This window comes from Anomaloglossus baeobatrachus, chromosome 2 (genome assembly GCF_048569485.1).
Source record: "Anomaloglossus baeobatrachus isolate aAnoBae1 chromosome 2, aAnoBae1.hap1, whole genome shotgun sequence".
NCBI classification, from domain to species: Eukaryota; Metazoa; Chordata; class Amphibia; order Anura; family Aromobatidae; genus Anomaloglossus; species Anomaloglossus baeobatrachus.
Window position 1 is genome coordinate 218,647,432 of NC_134354.1, and position 25,563 is coordinate 218,672,994.

Below are 25,563 nucleotides of genomic sequence, written 5' to 3' on the forward strand. Positions count from 1 at the left end.
TTTGTTTGGAATTGTCATCCTATTCAACATAGTTTCCATCACATACATTATTCTCTATAGTGTTCTCCATGAGCTTTTCTCAGGGCGATTGGTTTTTTTTCCATTGTATACTCAAATTGAGGAGTCTCTGCTTCATTCCACATTGTACTTTAAAGGGAATCTGTCACCGTTTTGACCTTTTTAAACTGTTAATACGGACATCCAAGTTGTAGACTACTGAAAAAATCCATACCTTTATGCCTCGAATCGGATGCCTTGTTGTGGAAAAATCATCTTTTATCACTTTATGTAAATGAGCTCTTCCAGGCTATGGGGCGGATGTTGCCTGGAAGATAACTCCGCCTCCAGAGATTATTTTAAATAAAAGGGACGTTACCAGTGTGAGACAAGTAACTGACACAGAACAGGAGAAAGGAAATTTGTCTTCTTTCAAATACATTTTTGCAGCTCCCTGAGCTCTGCTTCATTACACCAATATTGCAGCACGGTCTGAAGGCTGAAGCTGAGAAACACCTGCAGAAGTGTCAGTTCTAATCACACATAGATCTGCAAAGAACGGTCATCACACATCACACTGGGAACATCCCTTTTATTTAAAATAATCTCTGGAGGCGGAGTTATCTACCAGGCAGCATCCGCCCCATAGCCCAGAACAGCTCATTTACATAAAGTCATAAATGATGATATTTTAACAACAAGGCATTTGATATGAGACATACAGGTAAGGCTTTTTTAGCATTCTATAACCTGTATGCCCATATTAACAGTGTAAAAAGGTCAAATTGGTGACAGATTCCCTTTAAGGTGTTTTGTGCCTTGTGATTTATGGGAGAATTGGAGGATCCTTGTCTGTTGTCCTGTATGACCAACACAATTCATAACAAGGAAGACGTGCAGCTGGCCTTGTGTCCTACCTCCTCAGGTTGTTCAGCACTCTGATGTTGGCATACATATAATATATATAATATGTATATGATGGGTTCTTCTCAATGGTCCAATCCTGGGGAAATGGACTCTTTGATGAAAACATGTGGCCGCTATGTTTAGACTCATCATCCACACTGTCAAAGGCAGTTATCTATTAAATGAGAATACAAGAATGTTGTAATTAATATTCAGTCAAAAAATATCTGAAAAAGCTTAAAGGCCAGAATCACACATTGCTGAAATATTATGATGTGGAATTAGCATAGAAACCAGGGTTGCCACCTTGACTTTTTATTTTTTCTAGACAGGTTATCTAAAAATCACGGACAGACAATATTTTTTTAAGGGCACATTTGAAAACCATAATAAATTATGATTACAAGTGTGATATGTCTACAGCCAATAATTCTGCTATGAAGACATCAGCTGCATAAACTGTAAAATGATGGTAATTACAGTCAAAATAATTTGTATGTTTCCTCGGGCTCAAAAAAAAATCACAGACACCAGAAATTATTTTTACAGACAGGGCAAAAAATTGCCCTATTTTTAAAGGGAATCTGTCAGCAGGTTTTTGCTACTTCTTCTGAGGGCAGCATGATATAGGCAAAGAGATCCTGAAACTAACCATGTTTAACTTAGATTACTGAAATTATCAAATAATTGAGTTTAGCAGAGCTGAGAGAGCTGTCCTGCCCACACCATTGAGGTGTCAATCACAGCAGGGGGCATGCCAGATAATATTGCACTGGACTTCCTAAGGCCCCGTCACACTAAGCAACATCGCTAGCAACATCGCTGCTAACGAACAACTTTTGTGACGTTGCTAGCGATGTTGCTGTGTGTGACATCCAGCAACAACCTGGCCCCTGCTGTGAGGTCGCTGGTTGTTGCTGAATGTCCTGGGCCATTTTTTAGTTGTTGCTGTCCTGCTGTGCAGCACAGATCGCTGTGTGTGACAGCGAGACAGCAACAACTAAATGTGCAGGCAGCAGGAGCCGGCTTCTGTGGAGGCTGGTAACCAATGTAAACATCGGGTAACCAAGAAGCCCTGTCCTTGGTTACCCGATATTTACCTTTGATACCAGCCTCCGCCTCTCTCACTGCCTGTGCTGCCGGCTCCTGCTGTGTGCACATGTTGCTGCAGGACACATCGGGTTAATTAACCCGATGTGTGCTGTAACTAGGAGAGCAAGGAGCCAGCGCTAAGCATTGTGCGCTGCTCCCTGCTCTCTGCACATGTAGCTACAGCACACATCGGGAAATTAACCCCATGTGTGCTGTAACTAGGAGAGCAGGGAGCCAGCGCTAAGCAGTGTGCGCTGCTCCCTGCTCTGTGCACATTTAGCTGCAGCACACATCGGGTAATTAACCCGATGTGTGCTGTAACTAGGAGAGCAGGGAGCCAGCGCTCAGTTTGCGCTGCTCCCTGCTCTCTGCACGTGTAGCTCCGTGCGGTGGTAACCAAGGTAAATATCGTGTTGGTTACCCGATATTTACCTTAGTTACCAAGCGCAGCAGCTTCCACGCGGCGCTGGGGGCTTGTCACTGGTTGCTGGTGAGCTCACCAGCAACTTGTGTAGCCACGCTCCAGCGATCCCTGCCAGGTCAGGTTGCTGGTGGGATCGCTGGAGCGTCGCAGTGTGACATCTCACCAGCAACCTCCTAGCAACTTACCAGCGATCCCTATCGTTGTTGGGATCGCTGGTAAGTTGCTTAGTGTGACTGGACCTCTAGTCCTCTAATGTTAATCACAGGGTAATAAACCCTTAAGTTTAGGTAAACAATAGCTCAAACTCAGAAAAGAGAAGTACAGTTTTTTTTTTTCTTTTTTTATCCCTTGCAGAATGCTGTCCTCAGCTTATACTGCAAAATCCTGCTGACAGATTTCCTTTAAAGGGAACCTGTCAGGTGCAATATGCACCAAGAACCACGAGCAGTTCTGGGTGCATATTCTTAATCCCTGCCTAGCAGTCCCAGCCTATAGGAGTATAGATAAAGAGATCCTTAGAAAAAGTATTTCTAAAGATCCCATGTGCCGCCCAGGGCTATGGGGTACTCAATCCCGGGCAGTGTACGACTGGGATGTGTCACTGGGTGGCCGTTGCCCGGTTCTGTGTCCATGGGGTCGCTTTTAAAAGGGGTTTATATACAAGGGAATATTCAATAAAGTTTATGTCGTGACGCCACTTGCGGGTTGCGGTTATGGTGATGGAACCGTCGCTGCACAATCGTTCCACTGGGGCTGATATGATGGCAGCCTGGATGTTGGGCCCTCCGCAAGTAGGGCCGGAGCCCCAGGGGGATTAGGTGATGGAGTTAGACGTAGAAAGAAGGGTAGGCTACACAAGGGTTGCTGTTTAACTGGTTCTCTTTACTCACTGTAGATGGTAACTTGTACCCGGAGGAAGGCTGGTATTCACCTCTGGTTCCCTTAGTCCCAGTGCCGGTTGGTAACCTGGTGGCTTCTTTCCCCTGCACCTTTCTCAAGTTGGTGGGTCCCCATGGCTTAGAGCGACTTGGGGTCCCCTCCTGTTTGTCTTTCAGTCTCTGGTCCATATGGCGGCAGTGTGAACCCTGTAAGGACGGTGTTTGGTTCCGCTGCCTGGCTCTCCCGTTACTGCTGGTACCCCCGAACTTCTAAGGTCAGTGAGGTCCTGGATAGTCCCCTAACTGTGCAGATGTTTATCAGGTCTGCCTGGAGCGTTTGCCTGACCTAGGGCTCTGTGCCCCGTTGGTGTTATAGTTCCGGGAGTACTTCGCTGTACTCCTCCGACAACCACATGCCTGGGCCCTCAGGTTGCTGTTACACTCCCGTGTCAGAACAGTTGCGTCCGTCTCCTCTCACTTACTAACTCTAACTGACTGTCTGTTGTCCCCTCCCACCTGGTCGTTGTCTAGTGGACTGGATTGGCTCCACCCCTGGGTGGCCATCCATTGGGTCCATGTCTAGTCTGTCACCAGTCTGTGTGGGTGGGGAAAAACTGGGATTACAATGTGTTTTGCGGTTACCGACACTGGTCTTCCAGGTCCCTGGGGGTAGGCCCTGCATCTTTGGCTGGATGCAGAACCTTGTAGTGCCCTGATGGGTTCAGGGGCGCTAAACCCATATGATATGCTAATGAGACCATAGACTAGTCGCCAAGGCGTTAGTTCCCTTGGTTAGTCAGCCCTCTTAGCATGTAATCACACCCCTGTGGGCGTGCTAACATGCTAACGAATGCGCAGTGTCAGAGGATGGTAGTGCTCACCTCTCTGCTGCCATTGCGTCCGACTCCTGGATTTCGGCTCAGTGTGCATGATACTGGACTTTCGGTCATGCGCACTATGAAGCCGGGTGTACGCGTCCTGACTTCAAACTTTTGTAGAGCGCATAAAAGAAAGTTTTTACAACCTAAACTATGCAACAAATACATAATGTGAACCTGACCTTGAGAAATTCATCAATCCATAACTGTAGGTATCTGATATGCATGTGTGGTTTGTGTGTAATGGTCATAATAACGTTTGTCACTAACATACCATCTTTTAAACCCCTGAAGAAGAGGACTTACATGTCTGAGGAACACGGTGAGCTCTTTATTGGCGTTTGGATTAATTGTGGCTTCAAACACTGGCATGAAGATATTTTCCAGCATTTTTCCAAAATTAGGCACAAACTTCTGAGCTCTAAATATATCACTATAAAAATATATAACACAGATGAAATAACATATGATACTATTCAGAAATGAATTTATGCTGTATATAGTATGAGCTTAACCTATTTTACAGACTACTTTAAGAATTTTCCATCTAATATCTTACATGCACATTAGTTTTCATGTGTTGAGTCCAAGTACAGCCAAGCAATGCTTTGTGGACTAAAAAACACAGTGAAGTCAGACTATTTGCTCTTTCTCCCTTGTTATTTTAACAATTCTTATCATTCCTCCAACAATATAAAAGATTTTCAGATGCCATCTTTTAAGTTGCGTTTTTTCATCTCCACTATGCAAATTTGGTCTCTTATACTATGTATTGGAGGGTGCTACCCTAGAAGTCAATGATCGCCCCTTTAACAAACTTTGCAACAAGATTTAGGAAATTTAGCCAACGAGGAGTCTTCTTCAAAAGGAAAAGACACACCTATGACTTGTAATCTGACTCCATAACTGGGCTGTAAGTCTCGGACTTTTTGGACAACGTCTCTATGCATGTTTGTGTTGAATCAGTCCTCGCCCCGAGAACTTTGTCAGGCTGTGTCAACTCAGTTGCTGAGGCATGTATGAAGATTTTAAGACCTTTATTCTCAGGCTGAAATTCTTGTATTATGCACACAGGTGAAAAGAAGATTATTAGCCAGGGATGTGCAGAGGATGAACATGAGGCAATGATGGCTGACTCAATACTAACTAAACATGAAGAAGGGAGGGGTTACCTGCTTTAGATCTAAAAGGGAGAGAGACTGGACAAACATCAAAAGGCAAACTGATTGCATAGCAGCATAACAGCAATAATACAATACAATCCTATCTACAGTGCCTACAAGTAGTATTCAACCCCCTGCAGATTTAGCAGGTTTGATAAGATGCACACACAGCCCTAGTTCGTTTTCTTCAAAGGCGCTCTCCTGCTGTGACACACAGATCGCTGTGTGTGACAGGAGAGAGTGACGAAATGAAGCGAGCAGGGAGCAGGAGCCGGCATCTGGCAGCTGCGGTAAGCTGTAACCAAGATAAACATCGGGTAACCAAGGTGGTTACCCGATATTTACCTTAGTTACCAGCCTCCGCAGCTCTCACGCTGCCTGTGCTGCCGGCTCCGGCTCTCTGCACATGTAGCTGCATTACACATCGGGTTAATTAACCCGATGCGTACTGTAGCTAGGAGAGCAAAGCTAAGCGGTGTGCGCTGGTAACTAATGTAAACATCGGGTAACCATACCCGATGTTTACCTTAGTTACCAGTGTCCGCAGCTTCCAGACGCCGGCTCCGTGCAAGCGCAGCGTCGCTTGCACGTCGCTGCTGGCTGGGGGCTGGTCACTGGTCGCTGGTGAGATCTGCCTGTTTGACAGCTCACCAGCGACCATGTAGCGATGCAGCAGCGATCCTGACCAGGTCAGATCGCTGGTCGGATCGCTGCTGCATCGCTAAAGTGTGAAGGTACTCTAAGTTAGAGCCTGCAAACTTCAAACAAGAGCAGGATTTATTAACAGATGCATAAATCTTACAAACCAACAAGTTATGTTGCTCAGTTAAATTTTAATAAATTTTCAACATAAAAGTGTGGGTCAATTATTATTCAACCCCTAGGTTTAATATTTTGTGGAATAACCCTTGTTTGCAATTACAGCTAATAATCGTCTTTTATAAGACCTGATCAGGCCGGCACAGGTCTCTGGAGTTATCTTGGCCCACTCCTCCATGCAGATCTTCTCCAAGTTATCTAGGTTCTTTGGGTGTCTCATGTGGACTTTAATCTTGAGCTCCTTCCACCAGTTTTCAGTTTTTTTTGGGTTAAGGTCAGGAGACTGACTAGGCCACTGCAACACCTTGATTTTTTCCCTCTTGAACCAGGCCTTGGTTTTCTTGGCTGTGTGCTTTGGGTCGTTGTCTTGTTGGAAGATGAAATGACGACCCATCTTAAGATCCTTGATGGAAGAGCGGAGGTTCTTGGCCAAAATCTCCAGGTAGGCCGTGCTATCCATCTTCCCAAGGATGCGGACCAGATGGCCAGGCCCCTTGGCTGAAAAACAGCCCCACAGCATGATGCTACCACCACCATGCTTGACTGTAGGGATGGTATTCTTGGGGTCGTATGCAGTGCCATCCAGTCTCCAAACGTCACGTGTGTGGTTGGCACCAAAGATCTCGATCTTGGTCTCATCAGACCAGAGAACCTTGAATCAGTCTGTCTCAGAGTCCTCCAAGTGATCATGAGCAAACTGTAGACGAGCCTTGACATGACGCTTTGAAAGTAAAGGTACCTTACGGGCTCGTCTGGAACGGAGACCATTGCTGTGGAGTACGTTACTTATGGTATTGACTGAAACCAATGTCCCCACTGCCATGAGATCTTCCCGGAGCTCCTTCCTTGTTGTCCTTGGGTTAGCCTTGACTCTTCGGACAAGCCTGGCCTCAGCACGGGTGGAAACTTTCAAAGGCTGTCCAGGCCGTGGAAGGCTAACAGTAGTTCCATAAGCCTTCCACTTCCGGATGATGCTCCCAACAGTGGAGACAGGTAGGCCCAACTACTTGGAAAGGGTTTTGTACCCCTTGCCAGCCTTGTGACCCTCCACGATCTTGTCTCTGATGGCCTTGGAATACTCCTTTGTCTTTCCCATGTTGACCAAGTATGAGTGCTGTTCACAAGTTTGGGGAGGGTCTTAATTAGTCAAAAAGGGTGGAAAAAGAGATAATTAATCCAAACATGTGAAGCTCATTGTTCTTTGTGCCTGAAATACTTCTTAATACTTTAGGGGAACCAAACAGAATTCTTGCGGTTTGAGGGGTTGAATAATAAATGACCCTCTGAATAAACTTTTCACAATTTAAAAAAAAAAGAAAAAAAAGAAATAACATTCTTTTTTGCTGCAGTGCATTTCACACTTCCAGGCTGATCTACAGTCCAAATGTCACAATGCCAAGTTAATTCCGAATGTGTAAACCTGCTAAATCTGCAGGGGGTTGAATACTATTTGTAGGCACTGTATATATATAATTGCCTTATTCTGTCTGTCTGTCTGTCTTGCTCCAAAATTGTGTCACCGTGACAGTGTCATTTCAGTGACAACTGTCGGATTGGCCGCTGGGCTCAGCCTGGCCCCGCCCCCCCACGGATTGGCCGCTCGCCTCGGCCTGGCCCCGCCCCTCGCATGGATTAACCGCTCGCCCCGGCCCTCCGCACGCATCGCCCGCTCCAGCGTACACCGGCTCCCGCTACACATGTGCAGGGAGCCGGCATACGCTGACGCCTCGCCCGCTCAGCCCCGCTCCAGCGTACACCGGCTCCTGGTACACATGTGCAGGGAGCCGGCATACGCTGCGGTCAATAATGAAGTGTCATGCAGCGGTGAAAGAGTTAAAGACACTGCAAGACACTTCATTATAGGCAGCGGGCACCCCCAGAAGAGAGAAGACAGAAGAAAGAAGACCCCGCAGTCATACTCACCAGACGCCGACCGGGAGCAGGTGAGCGCATCAAGGTCCTGCAGCGGCGGAACACACACACACACGCACACACATAAGAACAGACACACACACATTAGATCACACTCACTCACTCTCACACACACCTCACACACATATCAGATCGCATCCACACACAACATCCAGTGATATCGCTTACTTCTCGGTGGCGATACTGTGCGTGCAGTGACCTTCCAGGACCTGCCGGAGGATCACATGGCCGGAAGCATGTGGTATCTCCGGATGTTGTGAGTGTGTGAGCGCGTATGTGCGATATCGTCAGTGTGTGTGTGCGTGTATGCGATCGGGTGTGTGCGTGTATGCGATTGGGTGTGTGCGTGTGTTCTGATGTGTGAGTGTATGTGATCGGATCTGTGAGTGTTGGCAGAGGAGCACGGCGTGCAGCACAGCTGCTGGGACCGCCCACCGGAGGGCACAGGGAGAAGTGGGGTGTGAGTGTATGCGATCAGATGTGTGCGTGTATACTGTCTGATGTGTGACTGTGGAGCACGATGGGGAGTGCGCAGCATGGGGGATGGAGCATGATGGGGGGTTCGCAGCATGGGAGATGGAGCACGATGGGGGGTGCGCAGCATGGGGGATGGAGCACGATGGGGAGTGCGCAGCATGGGGGATTGAGCACGATGGGGAGTGCGCAGCATGGGGGATGGAGCACGATGGGGAGTGTGCAGCATGGGGGATGGAGCACAATGGGGAGTGCGCAGCATGGGGGATGGAGCACGATGGGGGTGCGCAGCATTGGGGATGGAGCACAATGGGGGGTGCGCAGCATGGGGGATGGAGCACGATGGGGAGTGCGCAGCATGGGGTATGGAGCACAATGGGGAGTGCGCAGCATGGGGGATGGAGCACGATAGGAGTGCGCAGCATGGGGGATGGAGCACGATGGGGGGTGCGCAGCATGGGGGATGGAGCACGATGGGGGATGGAGCACAATGGGGGGTGCGCAGCATGGGGGATGGAGCATGATGGGGGGGTGCGCAGCATGGGGGATGGAGCACGATGGGGGTGCGCAGCATGGGGGATGGAGCACGATGGGGATGCGCAGCATGGGGGATGGAGCATGATGGGGATGCACACCTCCCCCCAAAACACACACACAGCGCCACACGCGCACCGCACAACACACCACACACACTGGGAACCACAAACACCGCCCTACACAGACACCCACACACACACAGACAACGCCGCACACACACAACACCCAACACACAAACACCGCGGCATACACAAATATACGCACATACCGCGCAACACACACACTGCACAAAACATACCTCCCCCAAAACACACACACGCACTCCACACCCACACAAACCGCGCAACACACACAGCACCACACACACAGAACGCTGTAGACATACAGCGCTCCACAAACAACGCAACACACACAACGCAACACACATACAACACTGCTCTCACACACACCCCCACCCAGACAACACCCAGAACATTTACAGTGCCCTACACAAACAGTGGCAACTACACACAACAACATCGATATATATAACAAAAAACATACATTAACTACACAATAAATTCTAGAGTACCGATGTGTTAGAATCAGGCCACCTTCTAGTATATATATATATATATATAGATGTTGTTGTGTGTAGTTACCAAGTGTTTGTGTAGGGCGCTGTAAATGTTCTGGGTGTTGTCTGGGTGTGGGGGTGTGTGAGAGCGGTGTTGTATGTGTGTTGCGTTGTTTGTGGAGCGCTGTGTGTCTGCAGCGTTCTGTGTGTGTGGTGCTGTGTGTGTTGCGCGGTTTGTGTGGGTGTGTAGTGCGTGTGTGTGTTTTGGGGGGAGGTATGTTTAATGCAGTGTGTGTGTTGTGTGGTATGTGCGTATATTTATGTATGGCGCGGTGTTTATGTGTTGGGTGTTGTGTGTGTGCGGCGTTGTCTGTGTGTATGTGGGTGTCTGTGTAGGGCGGTGTTTGTGGTTCCCAGTGTGTGTGTGGTGTGTTGTGCCGTGCGTGTGTGTATGTGTGTTTTGGGGGGAGGTGTGCACCCCCATCGTGCTCCATCCCCCATGCTGCGCACCCCCCATCGTGCTCCATCCCCCATGCTGCGCACCCCTCATCGTGCTCCATCCCCCATGCTGCGCACCCCTCATCATGCTCCATCCCCCATGCTGTGCACCTCCCATCGTGTTCCATCCCCCATGCTGCGCACCCCCATTGTGCTTTATCCCCCATGCTGCGCACCCCCCATTGTGCTTCATCCCCCATGCTGCGCACCCCCCATCGTGCTCCATCCCCCATGCTGCGCACCCCCTATTGTACTCAACCCCCATGCTGCGCACCCCCCTTCGTGCTCCATCCGACATGCTGCGCACCCCCCATCGTGCTCCATCTGACATGCTGCGCACCCCCCATCGTGCTTCATCCCCCATGCTGCGCACCCCCCATCGTGCTCCATCCCCCATGCTGCACACCCCTCATCGTGCTCCATCTCCCATGCTGCACACCCCCCATCATGCTCCATCCCCCATGCTGCGCACCCCCCAATGTGCTACATCTCCCATGCTGCGCACACCCCATCGTGCTCCATCCTCCATGCTGCACACCCCCCATCGTGCTCCATCCTCCATGCTGCACACCCCCCATCGTGCTCCATCCCCTATGCTGGGGCCGCCGGGGGCGGGTCCGAGCGTGGCAACATGTGCCGGGGGCGGGGCTGAGCGGGCGAGGCGTCAGCGTATGCCAGCTCTCTGCACATGTGTACCGAGAGCCGGTGTACGCTGGTAACCATGATACACATCGGGTAACTAAGGGAAGCGGTTCCTATAGTTATGCGATGTGTATCATGGTTACCAGCGTACACCGGCTCCGTCATGATCCCAGCATCGCAAGGTTATGTCCGCCGGGGGCGGGGCCGAGTGTGCCAACGTGTGGCGGGGCGAGCGGGCGAGGCATCAGCGTATGCCGGCTCCCTGCACATGTGTACCGGGAGCCGGTGTACGCTGGAGCGGGCGATGCGTGCGGAGGGCCGGGTGCCGGCTCCCTGCACATGTGTACCGGGAGCCGGTGTACGCTGGAGCGGGCGATGCTTGCGGAGGGCCGGGTGCCGGCTCCCTGCACATGTGTACCGGGAGCCGGTGTACGCTGGAGCGGGGCTGAGCGGGCGAGGCGTCAGCGTATGCCAGCTCTCTGCACATGTGTAGCGAGAGCCGGTGTACGCTGGTAACCATGATACACATCGGGTAACTAAGGGAAGCGGTTCCTATAGTTATGCGATGTGTATCATGGTTACCAGCGTACACCGGCTCCGTCATGATCCCAGCATCGCAAGGTTATATCCGCCGGGGGTGGGGCCGAGTGTGCCAACGTGTGGCGGGGCGAGCGGGCGAGGCATCAGCGTATGCCGGCTCCCTGCACATGTGTACCGGGAGCCGGTGTACGCTGGAGCGGGCGATGCGTGCGGAGGGCCGGGTGCCGGCTCCCTGCACATGTGTACCGGGAGCCGGTGTACGCTGGAGCGGGCGATGCTTGCGGAGGGCCGGGTGCCGGCTCCCTGCACATGTGTACCGGGAGCCGGTGTACGCTGGAGCGGGGCTGAGCGGGCGAGGCGTCAGCGTATGCCGGCTCCCTGCACATGTGTACCGGGAGCCGGTGTACGCTGGAGCGGGCGATGCGTGCGGAGGGGCGGGGCGAGTGGCTAATCCATGCGGGGGGCGGGGCCAGGCCGAGGCGAGCGGCCAATCCGTGGGGGGGGGTGGGCCAGGCCGAGCCCAGCGGCCAATCCGACAGTTCTCACTGAAATGACACTGTCACGGTGACACAATTTTGGAGCAAGACAGACAGAGAGACAGAATAAGGCAATTATAGATAGAGAAAGAGAGACAGAGACACACACACACACACACACACACACACATATACACATATATATATATTTATATACACTGTGTGTATATATATATATATATATATATATGTACATATATATATATACACACACACACACACACACATATATATATATATATATATATATATATATATATATACTGTGTGTATATATATATATGTATATATATACACACACACACATACATACATATACCTATATATATATATACACACACACACACACATATACACATATATATATACACTGTGTGTGTGTATATATATATATGTATATAGATATACATATACACACACACACACATACATATACCTATATATATATATATATGTATATATATATATATATATACACACACACATATATATATATATATATATATATATATATATATATACTGTGTGTGTGTGTATATATATATATATAATATATATATATATATATATATATATATATATATACACACAACACACACACATACATACATATGCCTATATATATACACACACACACACACACACACACACACACACATTTAATAGTATGTATTGGCAGACTGGTTTGGTGCTGCTTATTGTTTTTTCCTTAGTGCTAATGGATGTGGTTTGGCAACCTTTAATTGAGGGAAAGGGGCATTTCACACACCTTTGTCAGGTATTTTCATGGCACCTCCTGCTTTCTCTGCTACAATAATATCCTTTCCCTGTACCCACCCTGATTTGTAAATAGCAGTCAACCAACTGCCCTAATTATATCACACAGAATGGAAGTGAAACAAAATAATTATAACAATGCATACAATTTTCTTCGCCTATGTTAATCCATTGACAACCATTCCATCTGCACATCTGCCTGGGAGGCTCACTGACTTCAATGACTCACATTATGATTCAGACCTTCTAGACCTTAGGCTTACTAGAACAATAGACCATTTCGGTAATATTTTCAGTCTGGTAAGTCAAACACAAGTAACAGATGATACAGGGGTGTATCATGATGGAAAGACAGCTCATTGCCCTGAGTGATTGGTGCCAGGGAGGTGCCAACAAGCCCTCTGTATTCACTGGGAAAGCAAACTGCCTCTTTGCAGTGAAGGAAAGAGTAGCTATGACCTTACAAATAGAACCATAGAACCATTACTTAATTTTTTTTTTAATTTATGGAATGCTTCATGGCTCTTGGTGCATAAATATTTAAAGTGGATTTGTCATCAAACACGTGTCCTATTTAGAGGGGTTAAAAAATGATGATGAGTTCACTGGGCTATTTAACCGTAAAAAATATTGTGCTATTTGGTTACTTGTCACTAAGACAGAATATAATTGACACATAGTTAAGGGTCAACTAAACTTTTGCTCCCACCATCTCTCCCAGATCTACTAATGGCTATCAGTGGCCAATATTGGCAGATATACTGACGAGCAAAAAGGTAGCAATGTTTTGAACTTTTGCCTTTCCGACTCCATATCTCATCATCCACTACAGCTTCAAACGTGAGACTACCATCTATTTATAGATAATCATTTTAGCGATCTCATATATTAATTTGAGTTGAACCTATTTAACATATGATTTGTTATGCAGATTCTTGTCATGTGACTGCATTGTTACTGTTTTGCTCCTGGTGGTGGAACAATATTTTTTTTTCCTCTACACTACAAATTATAACCTGTACTCACATTCCATAATACAGTGGGAGAAATAAGTATTTGATCCCTTGCTGATTTTGTAAGTTTGGCCACTGACAAAGACATGAACAGTCTCTAATTTTAAGGGTAGGTTAATTTTAACAGGGAGAGATAAAATATCCAAAATAAAATCCAGAAAATCACATTGTATAAATTATATAAATTGATTTGCAAACAGCTGTCTAAGGATGTCAGGGACAAGATCATAGGCCTAATCAAGGCTGGAATGGGCTTCAAAACCATAAGTAAGACGCTGGGTGAGAAGGAGAAAACTGTTGGTGCAATAGAAAAAAAATGGAGGAAATACAAAATGAGTGTTAATTGACATCGATCTAGGGTACCATGCAAAATCTCAAATCTTGGGGTATCCAGGATCATGAGGAAGGTGAGAGATCAGCCTAAAACTACACAAGGTGAACTTGTTAATGATCTCAAGGCAGGTGGGACAACTGTCACCAAGAAAACCATTAGTAAAACATTACGCCGTAATGGCTTAAAATCCTGCAGTGCCCACAAAGTCCCGTAGCTCAAGAAGGCACATGTACAGGCACATCTGAAGTTTGCCAATGAACACCTAGATGATTCTGATAGTGTTTGGGAGAAGGTGTTGTGGTTAGATGAGACAAAAATTGAGCCTTTTGGCATTAACTCAACTTCCCGTGTTTGGAGGAAGAGAAATGCTGCCTATGAAACAAAAGAACACCGTCTCCAATGTCAAGCATACAGGTGAAAACATTATGTCTTGGGGCTGTTTCTCTGCTCCTTCACCGCATCAATGGGACAATGGATGGAGCTATGTACTGTAAAATCCTAAGTGACAACCTCCTTCCCTCCACCAGGACATTAAAAATTGGTTGTGGCTGTGTCTTCCAGCACAACAATGACCCAAAACATACAGCCAAAACAACAAAGGAGTGGCTCAAAAAGAAGCACATTAAGGTCATGGAGTGGCTTAGCCAGTCTCAGACCTTAATCCCATAGAAAACCTGTAGAGGGAGCTGAAGCTTCGAGTTGCCAAGTGGCAGCCTCAAAATTTTAATGATTTAGAGATGATCTGCAAAGAGGAGTGGACCAAAATTCCTCCTGACATGTGCGCAAACCTCATCATCAACTACAAAAAAGGTCTGACTGTTGTGCTTGCCAACAAGTGTTTTGCCACCAAGTAATTAAGTCTTGTTTTCCGGAGGGATCAAATACTTATTTCTCTCTGCAAAATGCAAATACATTTAAACAATGTGATTGGTTTTTATTGTGGATACTCTATCTCTCACTGTTAAAATTAACCTATCCTTAAAATTTTAGACTCTTCATGTGTTTGTCAGTGGGCAAACTTACAAAATCAGCAAGGGATCAAATACTTATTTCCCCCACTGTAAGCTCTGTGTGTCATTAGGTTGATTCCCAGGCGTAAGGACACTGGTTCAAATCAGAGAGCAGCCATGAAGAAGATTTCCCAAAAAAAGAGAAACATCAACATCCAGCTTATCAATAGTGGTCTCAGCCAAGAAAACAGCCAAACTGCATCATGTGAGTGCCATGATAGTTAGAAGAATACAAAATGAAGTCTGTCCATCCATTCAAAATCCAAGAGGTGGACATCAAGCCAAAATATCAAAGTCAACAAATCGGCTCATCACAAGATCTATCAGTTCTGGTGCGAAAAACACTGCAGTGATGGCGACTCATATGCTTTGTAATAGTGAGATTACAGACATCCATATAAATACTGTGCAATGCATGTTACTCATGGGCGTACCCACGCTGGGGCAGGGGGGGGGCAGCTGCCCCCCCCCAGAAGCAGGCAGGGCATGCACCTATTAGTTCCACAGTGGAATGCATGCTGAGACCGCCTTCTCTCTCCTCTTTGCAATGTGGAGAGTGGAGCGTATTGGACCTGCCCCAACCTCCTGCTGTCATCCTGCAGCTGCCGCCCCCGCACGTCGCTTCCTCTTCCCACGGCGATCTATAAGCGTTCCACAGTGGAACGCATGCCGGCGCCGACACCGCCTCCTCTCACTCCTTGTCTCTCCAGTCCTGAAGCGGGTCCGGTACATGAGAATAGAAGCCCAGGTAAGGAGAGCCACAGCTGGAGGCCTTAAATGCGTTATTGCCACTGTTTTTTCTTTTTTTTATTGCATTTATCTTGTACTTGTGTGTGTCGGCCAGCTTTATTATTAAAGACGTCACGAAAACCTGACTTTTTATATGTATTGTCATGAAGAGTGGTGTTTTTTTTTTTCTTGAAAATTTCTGTATATAATTCTATATGTATAGTGAAGTGAGGCTGATGGGCTGTGCAGCAGTATAGTGGGGTGAGGGGGATGGGTGAGGCAGGGTACAGTAGATGAGGGCAGAGCTGGTCGTGCACTGGTATAGTGGGGTGAGGGGGATGGGTGAGGGTACAGTAGATAATGTGCATGCCTCCCAGCATTCCTCAGTAATGTGTATGCCCTCCAGCCCCCAGTAATGTGCATGCCTCCCAATATTTCCCAGTAATGTGTATGCCCCCCATTGTACCTCAGTAATGTTTATATCCCACAGGCCCCCAGCGTCTCCCAATAATGTATATGGCCTCCCTCAGAGTCCTCCAGTTATTTTTATATCCCACAGTCCCCCAGCGTCTCCCAATAATGTGTACGGCGTACTTGACCGACCATGGCTTGCCCCCCCCTTGTTTTGATCCTGGGTGCGCCCATGACGTTACTGAAGTCTGGAATGTTGTTCCAAAAAAAAGGTGAAGAACCCTAGGCTTCAACATCATCATAAGAAGAAAAAATGCATTTAAACATTATCTTTGTCTCATTGTTCTGGCATTCGGCAAATATAAAGAATTTTGGTTCCTAATTGATCTAAAATGGGAAAGGTTTATTCTGATTTCATGTCAGCTAGTGAGAAAGACATGCAGATGTGTTTTTTTTAGATAGTGTATGTAAACAGTTGGTTTCAACTGTATCTAAATTACCACATGTCTCCTAGACATTTCTCAATGTTATGTTTCTTTGCCTATGAAATATTAACCATTTCAGCACTTCATTTCATTTCAGTGTCTTTGCCTGTACAATATGTATTATGTATACCTCTCTTTGTCTATGTGTATATACAGCTGTGTGAAACATCAGCAATACAATAGTGCATAATTTTTATCATTGTTTGACACAATATACGGTATATTTTTGCCCAGATGTACTTCCCACAAGGTTCCCATTTTAACAACACTTTTCGAGTGCTTATTTTCTGTACTATATCGATGGTTTTAATTTATTATCAATAAAAATGGAAAAGAAAATTGTAGCTTACACCTTTTCCTCTTTTACATTTATATGCATTTGCTATATCATAATAATATAATTGCATCATCTTAACTGTTATAAATTTCTAAACCACTATTAAAAGTCTTTATAATAATTGTTGGCATCACAGATTTGGGTTTCTTCTACTATGGAAGAAAATTGTTTAGAGCAATTAACCCTCCAATGCCGTACTTACTATATTCTTGGGATCTGGATCATAAATTTCATGTTTGGACTGTAAACCCTGTGCTTATTGAACCAATAGGCCAGTTTAGTCCATTCCTCAGGAGATCGTCCATAGATTGACAAGCGCGGCTCAGCGTACTGATACTTAGCGTCTTCCAAGTCTGAACCCACTTCCTACGATAAATAAGATATGTGTTTACAATATTGTTTTTTCAGGGTTAATGTGCTTTATCCATGATGTGTTTTCATCTAGTTGGCAGCACACATTAAAAATGTAGTTCCTGGTGTCAGTCATCAATATTAGTCTAATGAAGGTCTGGTTAGGGCAACTGGCTTGCAGACTGGTTCATACTTGCCTTCCTCATACTTTTTCTTTAGCTTAATTTTGCTTAGAAAAATCTTGCTTTGCCACTAAGAAAAGCTCAATGGAGAGAAGTAAGAATTAGCTATGAATTTAAAAATTTTGGATAACACCTGTATACCTGTTCTACATCCAGCCTGGTCCTATAGATATAGACCTCAGTTCATAAATGAGTATATTGGCTTGTATCTATGGAACAACAGATAACTTGATTGAGTATTCATGTATTCATCATACCTTAAAAGGGTGGTTCACCCATATTTTTTTATTTTCTAAATCGATATTATGTTGAGAAACAATGTTTCTCTCAAATACCTTGTGTTGGCAATAGTGCCTGTGAGAGGCGCTATTGCGGACCACTGTTCACCATGCCTGACCCCCAGGATCCGGTGATGTCACGTCAAGTTCCTGTTAACCTGACATCACCGCAGCCGGCCACAGTGTCCGTGAGTGATGGGCTGTGGGCAGTGTTTCACCGCTCAGCACAACCCAGCATGTCATCCCATCAGCTCCCTCCTCCCTCACAGCAGGGCGCTGCAAGCAGCAGACACTCTGGACTGTGACGAGTGGTGAAACACTGCCCACAGCCCAGTGACTCAGGAAGACTGTGGGCGGCCGGTGATGTCAGGTTAACAGGAACTTGATGTGACATCACCGAATCCCCAAGGTTACGGACCCCGGGGGTCAGGCATGGGGAACAGTGGTCCACAATAGCGCCTCTCACAGGCACTATTGCCAACATAAGGTATTTGAGAGAAACATTATTTCTCAACAAAATATCGATCTAGAAAATAAAATACAGTGCCTACAAGTAGTATTCAACCCCCTGCAGATTTAGCAGGTTTGATAAGATGCAAATAAGTTAGAGCCTGCAAACTTCAAACAAGAGCAGGATTTATTAACAGATGCATAAATCTTACAAACCAACAAGTTATGTTGCTCAGTTAAATTTTAATAAATTTTCAACATAAAAGTGTGGGTCAATTATTATTCAACCCCTAGGTTTAATATTTTGTGGAATAACCCTTGTTTGCAATTACAGCTAATAATCGTCTTTTATAAGACCTGATCAGGCCGGCACAGGTCTCTGGAGTTATCTTGGCCCACTCCTCCATGCAGATCTTCTCCAAGTTATCTAGGTTCTTTGGGTGTCTCATGTGGACTTTAATCTTGAGCTCCTTCCACAAGTTTTCAATTGGGTTAAGGTCAGGAGACTGACTAGGCCACTGCAACACCTTGATTTGTTTCCCTCTTGAACCAGGCCTTGGTTTTCTTGGCTGTGTGCTTTGGGTCGTTGTCTAATTGGAAGATGAAATGACAACCCATCATAAGATCCTTGATGGAGGAGCGGAGGTTCTTGGCCAAAATCTCCAGGTAGGCCGTGCTATCCATCTTCCCATGGATGCGGACCAGATGGCCAGGCCCCTTGGCTGAGAAACAGCCCCATAGCATGATGCTGCCACCACCATGCTTGACTGTAGGGATGGTATTCTTGGGGTCGTATGCAGTGCCATCCAGTCTCCAAACGTCACGTGTGTGGTTGGCACCAAAGATCTCGATCTTGGTCTCATCAGACCAGAGAACCTTGAACCAGTCTGTCTCAGAGTCCTCCAAGTGATCATGAGCAAACTGTAGACGAGCCTTGACATGACGCTTTGAAAGGAAAGGTACCTTACGGGCTCGTCTGGAACGGAGACCATTGCGGTGGAGTACGTTACTTATGGTATTGACTGAAGCCAATGTCCCCACTGCCATGAGATCTTCCCGGAGCTCCTTCCTTGTTGTCCTTGGGTTAGCCTTGACTCTTCGGACAAGCCTGGCCTCGGCACGGGTGGAAACTGTCAAAGGCTGTCCAGGCCGTGGAAGGCTAACAGTAGTTCCATAAGTCTTCCACTTCCGGATGATGCTTCCAACAGTGGAGACAGGTAGGCCCAACTCCTTGGAAAGGGTTTTGTACCCCTTGCCAGCCTTGTGACCCTCCACGATCTTGTCTCTGATGGCCTTGGAATGCTCCTTTGTCTTTCCCATGTTGACCAAGTATGAGTGCTGTTCACAAGTTTGGGGAGGGTCTTAATTAGTCAGAAAAGGCTGGAAAAAGAGATAATTAATCCAAACATGTGAAGCTCATTGTTCTTTGTGCCTGAAATACTTCTTAATACTTTAGGGGAACCAAACAGAATTCTGGTGGTTTGAGGGGTTGAATAATAAATGACCCTCTGAATAAACTTTTCACAATTTAAAAAAAAAAAAAAAAAAGAAATAACATTCTTTTTTGCTGCAGTGCATTTCACACTTCCAGGCTGATCTACAGTCCAAATGTCACAATGCCAAGTTAATTCCGAATGTGTAAACCTGCTAAATCTGCAGGGGGTTGAATACTACTTGTAGGCACTGTATATGGGTGAACCACCCCTTTCATTTTTTACAGAATCCATCAGGGATGCTTTCATAGTTTTAAGTTTGAAAGAAAACAAAACTCCATCAAGTTCAAACTACAACACAACATATTGATCCAGAAAAAGGCAAAAACCCCATGAGGCAAATGCTAATTTCCCCATTTTAGGGGAAAAATTCCTTCACGACTCCTTATACGACAATCAGAGTAGTTCCCTTAATCAACGTCACATCATAGAATCTAGTAGAACGCATAACTTATAATATTATATTTTTCAAGAAAATCATTCAATCCCCTTGCTATTTTTATAGTCAAAAGACAATATAAAAAGAACTTATCAGTTTACTACCTGAGGGTACCCCTTTCACTAATAGGCCTACCGTATTTTGGCAAGTTTCTTATTTCTATTTTTTCATTTTTGCATTGCCGCATGCAGAGAGACAAAACATTTAGATTTTTTTCTGCAATGTAACTGTATAACTATTTGTTTTTTGAGGCATGATTTAGATTTATGAATATATTCGGGGCTTAAAAAATTAAACAAAAAAAGAAAAGAAAAAAGAAATGTGCCTAAGCATTACCAGGCAGGTAGTTGCTACGTAACTGCCTGTTGTGCACGGTACTGTTCTTCGCCGGCACAGACTGATCCTGCCAACAATACAGTTGCTTTGTCAACAGAGCAGCGGCATCTTTTCCACTCTGCTCTGTAGACTGTAATGGACAGTTGACATCATGGTGATTGACAGCTAGCTTCCCGTTGCCTAACTAGTGGAGCCAGCTGTCAATCGGCATGACGTCGGCTGTCCCGCAGAGCAAAACAGATGGGAAGATGCCACTCTCTTGATGTGAAGTCAGCGGAAGTTGCTGGATCGCCAGCAGGTTTGGTCTGTGACTGCGTTGTGACGTCTAAGAACGGCGTCGAGCAAAACAGACAGGTAGCAACTACCTGTTAGTGCTTAGTCACATTTTTATTTATTTCAAAGTCCCGGATATACCCTTTAATATAACAAATTTATTTGTAAAAAAAAAAATTTCAGGGAGTAATGAAATGAAATAAAGCAATTTTGGATGTACGGCCAAAACTGAGCTTGATTCTCTGTATAAATGAGGAAGCAATATCTATCATTCATGGCATAGCCTGTGTAAGATAGGAATAACACTTTTAAGGGAAGCTATCATCACAAAATTACAAATTTTTAAGTTTAAATTAGGTTTTATGCTAAATGTATTTTTTTTAAATACTTTTGCCTTTGTATCTTTTTACATATCCCAATGTGTATTAAAACTGAAATATTGCCAAGGGTACCGGACTTGTCCTTGAGCGAGCTGCATAGATTATCTTAACTATACCTCATTCACCATAAGTACCGTACTTCACAGTTTCTATATGAGACTGGTGCACGACCCACCCCATGTGCAACAGGTGCAAAATTAAGTTAATAATGCTGGGTTGTTGCACGTGCTGTGGTCCTGCCCAAAGCTAGAAAGATTTTGGAAAAAAGTAACAGGTATTATCAATAGGGTCTATTCAGTGGAAATATAGATGACACCGTTGGTTTCCATATTGGGCTATGTGGAGGATTTGCGGATTGATGACCATGGTAAGACAGCAGTGGCGCGGAAGCTATATGCCGCCTGGAAAATATTGGCGCAGCACTGGATCTCTGAATGACCTCCGGGAATGTCAGAATATGTTGATAAATTAAACTGGGAAATTAATATGGAGAAGCACATCTATATCAAATGAAATTGTCTCAGTAAATTTGACAAAATCTGGGCGTTGTGGGTAGACCACTCCGGACTGGCGTCTAGAGAATTTGCCAGATTTAGGCTTTGTCTGTTGTAAAATCTCTCTATGGTAGAGCGGGATTATTTTAGAGGAACAGATGAGAGTTGAGCGCTTTCATGAATGACTTGCACTCCTGACAGATGGCTAATCCTTTTAAGGGAGAGTTCCTACTACAGTTATGCTTCTCCTTACTTATCTACACCATTTGCTACGGGTTAAAGAACAAGCTAAATACTGTCATTGAGACTTTGTGACATATGTATTATATATCTTTTATATGCCTTTGTACCTGTGAGATGCATGTCACATTCCAGCGAATGATATTACTGTTCTGTCGCGGTTCACAGGGTGTTCTGTTTGGAGTTTACAAAATAATCTTTTCAATAAAGAATACTTGATTTAAAAAAATAAATAAAATATTGCCATTTTTACACAGCCTAATGGAGCTTTTTAATCTCAAAACAACAAAAGGCCATAGCTACAATGGTCGAATCCTGACTCTAGTGCCCTTATTAGACAGGTCAAAAATTGTGCAGAAAATTGCAATATCGTTCAAAACAGAGCGATATTCACAGTGTGTAATAAATGCTAGTGATCTTAATATCATTTGATTCTCACAAAACCAGATCTTTCAGCTTGCTTGAAAATTATCACTTGTTGGCATAAAAGTGTACAGTGTAATAAGTCATTATTACCTCGTAATACATGCTTTTATGATCAACTAGTGACCTTCCAGCAACCGCAACAGCAATATTTTGAGCGAACATTTGCTTCTGTAATAATGAGATTGTATGCATGATAACCGCCATAACTATTCGCTCTTCAATCGCTAAAAAATGTTCATGTCTAATAGGGCCTTAACTTTTGTATTGAAGTCTCTAATGAGCCTGTGCAAAAGCCATTGTGAAGGGAGGGGGAGCACGGGCAGGTGGGACATCGCCTACTTTGAATGTTCAATCCTGTGTTATCAGATGTATATAAAGGTGTTACTCAGTGGTGTAACTACAGTCAGATCTGCCCCCGTGCAAGAACTGGATCTGCATCCCTGCCTCTGGCATGTTGTTCAGATGTATGGGCCTTTACAGCGTTCTAAATCCTCATAAAGACATATGTGTTGCCTCCCCTCCATTGTGTTGTAATTTTCTCCATCCTGTGCCCCTTCCAGGTATATATGCCCCCTTTCCAGAACCCATTCTGGTATATATGTACCTCATCCGAGTATATACTGTATGTCCCTCAGCCTGGTATATTTGTCCCCTATCTTGGTATATACAGTATGTTCTCTATCCTGTGCCCATCCTGGTATATATGTTTCCCATCCACAGCACACCAAGGTCAGCTGCAACGCAATACACTTCAGCTTAATGAATGCACATCCAGCTGTAGTAGGCGCCACGGTCAGCTGCCCCCCCTTCAGCACGAGTCCAGTCACTATCTGTATGACCGCGTGTGTTACACCCCTGGTGTTACCTGTCATTGCAATCCTGCCTCTCATGACAAGAAACCTTGCTGAAAACGTTTCCTGAAGAAAACAGGAAATAGGAATCTAAAAAAGCCTCAGTGGCCAAGATAAATATTGAATTGTAAGATTACTTTTGTAAAGTGAACAAAAACTACACGTCCAAAAATGCTTAAAGAATATGTGACACATAAATCTAATTTAAACAATAGGGCATTTTTGTGATTTTAGCTTTGCTTTAAAATAGAACTATGCTTTCAGAATAAGCTGTCCAGTGTGTGTACATGAGGATAATATTATTTCAGGCCATTGCATGGCTTGTATCCTGCATTTTTTAGCCGTTAATTTTTGTGTACCTCCTTTTCTCCCTCCAGCTTTTCCTCACCTCTTCATTTACTTTTTATAACCAAAAGTTGGAATCTGATGCCTCACATAAGACAGATTTCTTGACAGATTTAACCCCGTGAAAATATCCATTGTACATGTGTAGCGGATGTCCGCACTGCATGTATGAAGCGGGCTCAGGAGCAGAACATGTTCCATACAACGTGTATGTGAAACTGTCAGAAAATAGCTACTGCACTTGCCATATATATTTATGATTCTATGGTTTTTCTTTCTCCACTGAGAAAGAATTTTACTTAAAGAGTTTGTCCACTACTTTAACAATGATGGCCTATCCTTAGGGTCCAACACCCGCGACCCCTCAATTTTTGAAATTGAGTTTCATTGAAAAATTTTATGGTTTGTCTTTTTAAAAGGCTGTTTGCACATTCAACTTTGTGTGCTCTACTCACAAATCAGCTATAAGGAGCTAACAAAATGATAAAGAGGTTACTAAATTTCCCTTCAGACTGTCAGAACAGGCTCACTGATTAATTCTCAATCAACTCATTCTACAATCTAAGTAACTAGTGTATTATAATCAATATTACTTATGCTATGCTGACGAGCAGGATCTGAGATGTGTGAGTAGAGTATGAGGACACGATTTATGTAATTGTATGGTAACGTCTCACCTTTATTATAGTGGCAAAATATTCACCATCAATAGCATTTTCACTTTTCAGATACAAGTCTCTCAATTCACTTGCACCAACTGGATTGTATTTAGCATTAAACTTGTCGAAGCGTTGGAAAGTTTGTCTTCCCTGAAAAAGATGTAAAGCAAGTCGATATAATGATGAAAGAAACTTTTCAGATAATCTGTTCTACAAACAGTATAAACCACACATATACATGTAGCTTGTGTCCCCTTTGGGCTTTTACCCCATGGAATCCCCTTTACGGGAACGTGTCAGGTAAAAAAAATACTATTAACCTGTAGATATGCGGCTAATCTGCAGGTTAATAGCGTTCTGAAGCTGCCCGGCTCCAACATCGAGAGCCCTGCAGCCAGGAAGAAATTAACTTTATTCCCCTCGGCATCCTCAGTCATAGTGGTGGTGTCAGTGGTGCTTCAGTCACTCCTCTGGGCATAGTGAGCGGCATCAATGCGCCGCCAGCACTGACCCGCCGGATTTACTGCTGAGTCGGCTGCCAGTCAGTGTAAGGGGTGTGGTTACAGCCATCGCTGACTATGCCCGCTGACACCACCCCTATGGCTGTAAGCCTGAGGATGCTTGGGAGAATAAAGTTAAAAGTGGGCAGCATCAGAACGCTATTAACCTGCAGATTAACTCCAGGTTAATAGCATTTTTTTTTTAACCTAACAGGTTCCCTTTTAATTCAACTGCTTGATTCCTCTTTTCTCCATCCTCTGATATCTGTGAATATTTCAAAAGCCAAATAATAACAAAAAAATACAGTTGCACTCTGAAATGCTAAAGCATGCAAACAATGAATGCAAGAATATAGACATGCATTACTGCCTAAGGAAATCTAGGAAAAATTGAGATATTTAGCATACAAAAATGGCCATTTCTATATCTGCCCAGTAGCCAAGTCGACATATCGTCTATACTGGGAACCTACACTGAACTAAAGCCTCTCTTTGGTTAACAAACCTCCTGTGTATGGGTAAGTAGGAACCTGCTACTAGAGAATAAAATGACCTGTGGCTAATGGGGAGGGGTGCACAGTCAGTTTTTTTGTCTAGATAATAGTTCAAAAGCCCTCATACAGATTAGCGGGATGGCTGGCCCCTTGGATATTGCAGTTACCCAACATTAATCTAAAGCCTCTGGTCCAGTTTTGACTGTGACGATAATACATCATTCTTGAGAAGCGATATTTACAGAACTGGAAGTGACACTTCCAACACAAGATGAAAAGAACAAAGATTTTAAGTTAATAGACTTCAATTCTCCTTTAAGCTGATCATACATATTGGATAACTGTCATCTTAACGATCATTCAGCCGACAGCACTCTCATGACTCTCCTTTACGGCTGAGACGA

General features: G+C 45.0%; 1 protein-coding gene across 1 annotated transcript in view; it reads right to left on the reverse strand.

The window, feature by feature from the left end:
• The window catches only part of AMPD1 (adenosine monophosphate deaminase 1), a 116,954-nt gene that overhangs the window by 19,158 nt on the left and 72,233 nt on the right, over window positions 1-25,563 (reverse strand). The window contains exons 8-11 of the mRNA XM_075335615.1: window positions 24,184-24,315; window positions 17,171-17,334; window positions 4,482-4,608; window positions 915-1,078 (exon numbers count right to left, since the gene is read on the reverse strand). Of these exons, the coding sequence (XP_075191730.1) occupies window positions 915-1,078; window positions 4,482-4,608; window positions 17,171-17,334; window positions 24,184-24,315 (587 nt within the window). The remainder of the gene's footprint in view (window positions 1-914; window positions 1,079-4,481; window positions 4,609-17,170; window positions 17,335-24,183; window positions 24,316-25,563) is intronic.